Here is a 9,448-nt window from a genome sequence, read left to right as displayed (position 1 = left end):
TGTCTGTTTGTCTGTCTATTTGTCTGTCATCTTGTGTGGCTGTGTGTCTGTGTTTGTGTGCACATGTGTGAGTGGGTGTGTATGTGTTTATGTGTGTGAGTGCGTGTGTGTGCATGTGTGTCTTTGTGAGGGGGGGGGGGGGGGGGCGTGATGGCAGCTGAGCCTTTGAAGTTTTTTGTGTGATTCTAAAAGGCTTGTTCAGTGGGTGTGTGTGTGTGTGTGTGTGTGTGATTCTAAAAGGCTTGTTCAGTGGGTGGTTCTACTGTCCTCGTGGAGATAATCTTCAGTATAATCAACCTCCGGCCCCAGAGGAATCCGCTCCAGTGAGAGAGGAGAAAAGCACAGCGGTACAGCCCAGCTCAGCCCAGCTCAGCCCCAGTGGTAGACAGGATGGCAAATTCATCAGACGTGATCATGTGAGTCATCAGGTAGTGGAGGACGGGGGCTTGGTCACGCTGGTGCAGGATTTCATGCCCCACAGCATCACGTTACTGTTGATCAAATGACAGGAAAAGAGGCCGCTGGCACAGAAACACTGAGGCAGTGAAAGCTTATCATTTCTTTATCTTTACCCAAATTATGAATAGAAACATATAAAACATACTAAAATAAAACTGGGCAAAATTAAGGCTTTAAGGATGGCCCTTCTTTCATGTTGTTTAATGTTGTATCAAGAAACTTTAAAGAATATTTCAAATTGGTATAACCTGGGAAATTTGCATTACTATTTTAGCTAAATGTAACACGACATAAGAATGTTGTTGAACTCAATGGTCTCCTAACCTGAATTATAACCTCTCTCTCTCGCTCTCTTTCTATCTGTCTCTCTCTCTCCCTCATTCACTTTCTTATGCCAACTCTGTCTCTCCCTCCTTCACACCCTCCCTGTGTTTTTCCCTCTCTCCCTTTTCCAACGCGTTGGTTCTATAGGGTCTCCTGAGTTCAGGGCCTATGTTTGATATATCTCACCTTGGTGTGATGTCAGCATGTCACGGCAGTGAGCTCAACATCCAAGTATGAGAAGAAGAGAGTCGTAGAAGTTAGAAGCACACCTTGACACTCTCACACTGCTCACAGAGAGAATAAAACATGAAACCTCTGTCTGTCCATCACACATGTCCACAAGAGAAAACATCATGTGCTTTGAACCCGTAGCACTTCATATTGATGTGTAATTGTAAATGTAATTACTTTAGTGTAATAATATAATATAATAATGTGATACTTCATTCATAAGTCTTACCTTCAGACTTGTTATAAAGAGCTCCAGAATTGTTTACATTAAGTGTTAGACTACTGGGATTCAGTAATTCACAGAAAATAATTGATAAAAAAGTCATAAAATAATTTACTTTTATTATTGATTTTATAATAGTCTTACTGAAAGCCCTCCAATTGCACATAGCAATAGAATTTAAAATAAACATAGATAAAAAAAAGTAGACATTATAATTTACTTTGTCAACCCAACATCTTTCGACTTAATCACAGCACAGATGTCCTCTGGTTATTAAGAATGAATGTCCAGATTCTTCAGTTAGGCTTTACCTGTAGTACCCCTGGTAAAAGGCAGGTGGTGCTACAGGAGTAGTCTGGTGGGTGCAGTGAGCAGTGCTTTCACCTTTGGTAATGGCTGCTAAAACACTGGTTGGTTTGTGCTGTTGTCTTGCGTAGGAGTGGGTACCAGTGTGTGATACCAGGACAAATCGTTATCACTCATATGGGGGTGCACTAACCTAAATATAAATGTCTTATGTAACGTCCACCAGGGACTGGTTTGGCTTGTCACATGGTAAACTTGCTCTGATATGATGTGAACTAATCTGTTGTAATCTTAGATCCTCTTTTATGACCTAAGCATATGAAGGAGTCATTATGACAGCCCCACCACTAGAAATCAAACCATGAAATATGTGTAGAAATAACAATGACAACAGCTTTGCTTTCTATGGGTTTCTATCTATGTTGTCTGCATGTGTGTGCATGTTATCTGTGTGTTTGAGCTCCTGCTGATATGTTAAGCTGGTATGATTTGCATTTATATATTTCTCGGCATCTATGTGTGTGTGTGTGTTAAATATGGGTACTGCTGAGTGTGTGTGTGTGTGTGTGTGTCTGTGTGTGTCTCCTCTGTACACGTCAAAGGAGGTGTGGGTGTTGGTGTGTGGGAAGTTCTCTCTGGCAAGAGCTCTATGTATTTGTACACTGAATGTAGTCTATAATTCTTTGGATTTCTCTCGGATACATACAAGACTGGTTGAGCTGAACCAGTTCTGCTGCTGTCTGTCTGTCCCACGGTGTTAACGCGCAGCTCTGGGCCACAGCATGGTGCAATAGAAACAGGCCAGTGACATTCAAATGAGCACATCCAAACCTGATGTGTTTTTGCGTCTTTTGGCCTTGGAAACTGGACATCTAATTATCTCATTTCTCTTTGTCTGTCTCTGCTCACTTCCAGCTGATTATCGCTTTCCGTCTCGCCCTCCGCAACCCCTGGATTCTGGGCCGATTCTAATGTGAGTCATATGACCAGAGATAGCCTGGGTCAGTGTTTACTGTCAATCTGGGCTGGATTTGGCAAGAATCAAATCTAATTTCTGGCAGCTGAGACATGCAGTCAGGCGGAGCTTTATGGGATGTCCAGGCTGACGGTAGGTGCTTCTGTCCTGGTTCTGGCCTGGTTCTGGCCCAGATGTGGTGCGAGTCTGCACCGGTTTTAAGCCAGGTCAGATGCAATCTGCTATTAAGAGTCATCAGTTGGCCAGGGCTGCCTCAGCCATTAGCATCCCTAGAAAACAGCAGAAATGCCTCAGATACCCCCCCCCCCCCCCCCGTCCCTGGTGGCTGCAGTCCAAATCAGAGCACTTACAAAACTGCTGCGTGCCAACGCCTAACAGGTTGTTGAAGCCCATGTGACATGTGTGTGTGTCTCTGTGTGTTCCTGGTGCTCCTGGAAGTAGAGAGAGGTGTTAATAACACCAGTTTTATGTCTTTGACTACCGGAGAGCACCACACACTCTGTGCACATGTATACACGTCTTATGTATAAATCACTTGGAATAAAAATGTCTACAAAATGTTTTAATGTATTGTAAATGGCAATGGCATACACAACTTCAATATGTTTTCTTCCAAACTGAAGTGCTTCAAATCCTCTGCATGCCATCAAAACCTAACAGACTGTTAAAGACCACGTGATGTGATTGAAACTGCTCTGACATTTATGACCCTCTTTAACACCTTTAACTGCTCAGATTAAAAACATCAGATTTTTACTTCAAGCTTCGGCGCAGCCATGGGAAGGGAAAAGGGTTTGTGATGTGAGAAGGAAAAAAATGAAAAAAAATTGAGAAGTGGCCCACAAAAACTCCCCTTGCCAAGCAGGCCATACGAGGGTCTGTTGTCATGGTGATAACAGCAGAACTGGAGTGAATTGGAACCCCTCTATCCGTGATGGGAAAAAATAAAAATAAGTCACAACATGCTGTGAAGTGGGCTATCATGCCACAACTGTTATACACTTGATATTAATGTGCTTGTGATTAGCATGGCGGAAAAATTATGGCTAAATTTCATTTCAAGTTAATAAGCAAGGAAGTCACTCACACACACATACCGTACACACGATTATGAATTCTTGAAAGAGATTTTTTTTCTCATTTTTGATGAAGAAGGTTTGAGTAACTAAAATGCTACTTTGAGATGGATATGACTACTTCTATGCCCACTTGACTTCTGATATGCTTTCGTTACATATCTTGAGTGAGCTGAATCATTGAGTATTACAGGAAATTGATATTTTGAAGAGGGTTTAGTCCTAAAGAAAATTAAACAGACATACAAATATCTGACAAAATCAACGCATTTTAGAGGAACAAATAAATAAAATAAAAAAGAATATATATGAACACCAGCCTCACTTCTGACTGTGTAACAAGCAGAGAAAGGACCACTAGCTTCCGAGGCTTTGAATAACAACACTTGTGTGGTATGGGGATCCACGAGAGATTTATATAATGTCCGTGAGTCAGACGGAGTGAATCACAGCACAGCTAACAGCACATATTGACATGGAAGAAAGGGTGCGAAAGACCAGTTTCAAAAGGAGTCTGCAAAAAGCAGAAGCACCAGTGGGTGGGTTGTGGCCAAAGGCAGTTTTCTCTGCCTCAGAGTTGAGTAGGAGTCAGTTACCTGTTTTATTGCACAGAACCTTACATTTTAAAAATACATTAGGAACAACACAAACGATACCACATACAAATAAGAAAGGTGACGGAGTTTGACTGGGTTTTGATGGCAGTAGTAATTGCATCCAAGGTCTGAGCTAACAGGCGTGCATTCATCTCAGGTACAAGATATTCCATTTAATTCAATTTAGCCTAAATTTAGGAGATTTTGCACCACTATCACAACTGCGAATGTGATGCTTGTAGAGAGACGAGACTTAAATAAAAGGGTTGCTGTTTCTTTAGCATAAGTTCTACATTCTACAAGCACTATTTGCCGATTACAGTTGCATGTGTCAAACGATGAAGAATGCCTCTAAACCTATTCAATTCTGAACGAGCAGTGAAAACATCATGTTCCTTTATAGCCATGCTTCTTCTCTGCATGGGTTTTGTGCTGTTTTTATATTTATATATCATTTTTCCAAGGAGTGAAATACCTGAATTTAGACCTGAAGATTTATAGAATACACAGAATGGATTCAAATACCGGGGCCCATTGATGCTGACTTCTGCCATCATCACATCACTAGTGTAGCTCCAGAAGCATTTTGGATGACAAAAACTGTAATCTGAACCTCCAATCGGTATTCGTTGACCTACAAGGTAATGATTGTGCGAGTCCATGTGCAAAATGTGACCTTATACACATTATATATTACGCATCTGTCTTTCTACATACCAAGCCACTAACTTTCTGTCTGTTTGTCTGTCTGTCTGTCTGTCTGTCTGTTTGCTTTGTCTTGTAGAATAACCGGGAAAAAAAGAACCAGTTAGTGGGAAAAAGGAAGTATTCCAGTGGCTTAACATGTCAAATAAAATAGCTGGAAAATTCTATGTGCCTGTCTTATGCCTAGAATACATTTGGATGGTCTATGAGTATACACATACACACACACACATATATATATTTATATATATGAAATCAAACCTCTCCAGTTCCATTTGTGGTTGGGGAGCAAAATAAATATCCTTTTTGTGCAGGTGGGTAATAGAAGCCTGACGTTGGCATTAAAACTTAGCTACAACACTGAGGTGTTCAAAACCATAACAAGCTCCATACCACTGTCCATCTCACATTTGCTGTTATTACGAGTTTGGCTTTAAAAAAAAAGAAAACACGACCAAGATCAGTTTTTAAACACAATGTGATACACTTCCTGAGGAGAGTCCGTGAGCAGGCATGACCTGGAGGCTGACTTGGGGACTTTTAGTAGAGGAAGGACTGCGATCGCTACCCTTTCAGCGAGCTCCCCGAAACAAAAGACAGCGTTCCCCAGCGGGCCGCTTTCAAAGACGCCGCCTCTCCTCTAGGACTTGAAGCAGGAGGAACAACTGACCTCCTTGGAGGAACCGAGCTGTGGGGAGATGGTGTCTGGAACCACAGATTTCAGGATGTCGTTCTCGCTGGCGATTATGTGCTTCACCAGGAAGTTGGCAGCTTCATTGATGTTGATGTTTTCCTGGGATAAAAGAGAAAGAGAAAAGAATAGGGGGAGGAAGAAAGAAAGATGTCATGAAAAGGTAAGTTACAAGTGTACCAGAATGGATACCAAGAAGGAAGATGTCTCTCCTGTTAGCATTAGCTTTAGTTAGCCGTAACTCTTGTTTTGATGTGCACACTATTGCACTCTAAGATTTCATGAAAAGATAAAGCTTGGTATAATGGTACTTTTCGAACTCCTTAGAAACAAACTGTTCCTGTCCTTGTCAATGACAGTTCATTAACCTTCTTTAAAACTTTCAGATGAGATTCTACAATCCCTGTGTGCTCTTGATGTGCAGTTTAGATTTCAACAACAACAACAACAACATACAAAACGCATACAGACAGTCAGGAGTTAAATGACTGAACAGCCTTATCCATGGTATATGTCTCCAAACAACCTTAAAACAAAAAAAAATGCATCACTTTTTTAATGTTTCACAGCAATGTGAGGATGTGAACAAATATGCTTTGAGTTCTCTGCACCCTGCTGTTCCAGAACCATCTGAACAGACACTGAAATCAGCACTGATTGCTTCAATCTTATCCTTCACCATATGGGCGACTTTCTTAAAATGTCTCTTTTAATTGTAATCAACGCATTGATTGATTTACAATATCTTCTGTTTTATTTTTGTCCTACTTTATTACTGCTATAATGCAGCACATTGTAATAATAATTATCGTAGACTGGCAGAGGGGGTGTCACAAAATGAAGCCAATCTTATCTCCAGCAAATGAACTCGTGCCATAATGTGTATAAAGTATAATGGATTCGACAAACTATGTAAATGCTCTGTTGCATAAAATGCTGTTCGGAGAGAGGCTGCGTAGATCTCTCTCTCTCTCTCCATCCACACACACTCATGTGACCTTGGCATTTAAATTGTGCCTCGAGGTGCTGTTTACCGAGAAGATACAGACTTAAGCTGAATCAAACTAGTCTGTCTCAGCAAGGGAAGAAGAGATACTGACTGTCATCTCAATCATGCACTCCATCTCGTGCTGTTTTTAAAAAAACGCAGATTCTCAGACGTTCAAATGTTTGCAATGAGACTCCATAGAAGTGTTATATCTCCAGAGGCCTACCTTTGCTGAAGTCTCGAACCAGCCGGCGAAGCCGTTCTCTTTGCAGAACTGCTCCATCTTGATGCCATTGTTGTTGAGAACGTCTCTGCCCTGGTCACACTTGTTGGCTAGCAGAACCGTGGCGATGCTTTGGCCGTTGGCCAGGGTAAGCTTCGAATCCAGGTCCTCCTTCCACTTGGTGACTGCCTCAAACGTCGTTGGCCTGGTGCTGTCAAATACAATGAAGGCGCCCATGGCCTCCCTGTAGTACACCCGTGTCATGTTCCCAAAACGCTCCTGGCCTTTCAGGTGAACAAAATCAAAAGGGCGAATGTCAATAACAGCAGGTTCTCACTGATTCATCTCAGATATCTGCAGATATCTAAAGAATAAATAGGAATGCTCCTTAGCTTGAGTTTTTTTAATTACTTGTGGAATTGTGTTTGTGATTGCGTGTGTCTGTTTATGTGTTTATTCATGTAAGTGTGCATTCGTGTAGGTGTGTGTGGGTGGGAGGAAGGCTGAGCTGAATCTGCACACAAAGCACACACACACACACACACACACACACACACACACACAAAGCCTGCTTTGATCATTTGATAATTCAATAGTATCAGCCATTTCTCTTCTCCTTGGAATCCAGGATGTTCCAGCATCGTTAGCAATGCTGTTCATTCCCTCGCACAGCCTTTTTCTCAGCTGAAAAATGCCAAATATGTATATGGCCACATAATATATATTTCCATGGATGCTGATTTCTGCTCCTAAATAGTACATTGTGAATGTGTGGCGCTCATTGTGAGCCCAGGCCAATCCTAAACAATGCAGACATAACTATTCTTTTAGCACTGGAGCCGGTCAGGCGAGATTACATTCTTAAGCCTTGCCCTCATCTGGCCCTCTGGCTGCTAGAGATTTGGAGACCACGGGCTTGACCCAATAACTTTTCCAGTCCAACAAATCTGGCGTTCTTTTCCTTAAAACAAAACAATTAGAAATGATGTACCCCAACACTCATAAATCAGTAACTTTTTTGGATGTCGGGGGTTTTATCTGGGTATATCAAATAAGCATGTAATCCACTGAAAACATGACAACGCCATCTTGATAATCAGTACAAATTGTAAGAGCTGTCAATCAGACTTAATGAAGACACTGGTTGCCAATTAAGGCCAAAGAGAAGTAGGATGTGTAGTATGAGTATGTATCAACAGAAAGCTCGCAGTGTGAGCGAGTGAGGCACATTCGTCTCCAGTCAAGGTTTGTTTACTGCCATTCTCGCATAATGGCTCTCCTGTGACTTGTTTCTAAATCTTACTCACATGAGACCAGTTCTCATATGATTACACGCATACCTTCCGAGCGGGAGCTTGGAAATTAGGTATTCTTGAGACGCACACACACCCTCACTCACGCACACACACACACCCTCACTCACGCAGACACACACACACCCTCACTCACGCACGTCTGACGTTTTGCCTAGCACGTGAGGACAAACTCTTGTGTGTTGAAGCCCAGCGGCCAAAAGTACTAATGAACAGAATTGATTTGTAAAACAAAGGGAAACCTTTAAATACGACCGAGTCGCCTGACTCGCAGTGAAAATAGGGCTACATAAATTCAATTGTTCTCCATGTATGAGAAGAAATTCAATTTTCCATACATTTTTGAGACCTTCGCAAAGTTCAAATACTTTCAGTTACTTGCACACGGACGGTTATTTCTGCAATATTCATGTATGCTTAAGACCTTTAAACGACCAAACTTTAGGAAATTTAAACGAACAAACATCGGCAAACAATAAATAGAACTGGCCTACCTGCTATATCCCATAGCTGTAATCGTACCGTCTCCGAATCCCAATTGAGAACTTTTAGTGCAAAATCCACCCCAATTGTCGCTCTATAGTTAGTGGAGTACGTTTGATGAACATATCTCTTTATGATACTCGTCTTCCCTACTCCCAGGTCACCAATTACGAGTATTTTGTACAAATGTTCCTTCAAGTTATTCTGCATTGTGCCCAACGCCGGTGAACCACGATGGTGTGTCATGCCCCGCACAGCGACCAGATCTTATGTGAGAGAGCTGCGCTCTTGACCCCATGATATAGGAACGCCCTGGAGTAAACTTGTGACCAGTCTTTTCTGAGAAGCAAAGCTCGTGAGCGCCACGGTCTTCACGAGTCTGTGAAACGGACAAAACGGTTGACGGATTTGCCTCTATGTAGGGGGGAAGCCATAAACAGAGTTTTGTGTTCTAATAGCACAAAGACAATCAAACTCTAAAAGTTATATTTGCAGACGCATACCCATAACCACACACGCAAACAAACACGTAATTATATTATATTAAATATTTTCAATAATAAGAATATGTAGCCTACATTGCCCCGTATCTACAGCTAATATAAGATGGTATGCATAACAATAGCTTTCAATCCATCTCAACAGGGACGTCCATGGGGGGGGGGGGGGGGGGGCTAAGGTTGCCCGGGCAACTGCCCGTCTGCCCTCCTCAGCTCAAGCTGCCCCTCCGAGGGGAAAACGTTTTAAAATAGTAAAGTAGTAGCCTATAACGGCTGCATAATTTCAGGTAGGCCTAGATTAAAAAAATCACCACCCGAAACATTTCATAAAGTAGCATATGGGCAACGAGAGTG

At 42.0% G+C, this 9,448-nt stretch overlaps 1 protein-coding gene across 1 annotated transcript; it reads right to left on the bottom strand.

The window, feature by feature from the left end:
* Window positions 1-3,068: 3,068 nt before the first annotated feature.
* Window positions 3,069-9,120, bottom strand: rab38b (RAB38b, member of RAS oncogene family). The gene is made up of 3 exons (XM_012816533.3): window positions 8,606-9,120; window positions 6,802-7,082; window positions 3,069-5,689 (listed from the first exon to the last, which is right to left on the bottom strand). Exons 1-3 carry the CDS (start codon window positions 8,838-8,840, stop codon window positions 5,537-5,539), a joined length of 669 nt encoding a protein of 222 aa, XP_012671987.2. The 5' UTR covers window positions 8,841-9,120; the 3' UTR covers window positions 3,069-5,536.
* Window positions 9,121-9,448: the final 328 nt, after the last annotated feature.

Source organism: Clupea harengus, chromosome 8 (assembly GCF_900700415.2).
Source record: "Clupea harengus chromosome 8, Ch_v2.0.2, whole genome shotgun sequence".
NCBI classification, from domain to species: domain Eukaryota; kingdom Metazoa; phylum Chordata; class Actinopteri; order Clupeiformes; family Clupeidae; genus Clupea; species Clupea harengus.
The sequence above is the reverse complement of the archived record's forward strand: the minus strand, read 5'-3'. Positions and strand labels throughout refer to the sequence as shown.

Bases quoted from the DNA above. Each gene is read 5' to 3' on its own strand.
- rab38b (XM_012816533.3), bottom strand. From the start codon at position 8,840: ATGACACACCATCGTGGTTCACCGGCGTTGGGCACAATGCAGAATAAC. The intron at 7,083-8,605 runs GTAGGCCAGTTC...TTCACCTGAAAG, and splicing joins ACAGCTATGGGATATAGCAG to GCCAGGAGCGTTTTGGGAAC. The intron at 5,690-6,801 runs GTAGGCCTCTGG...CTTTTATCCCAG, and splicing joins GGTTCGAGACTTCAGCAAAG to GAAAACATCAACATCAATGA.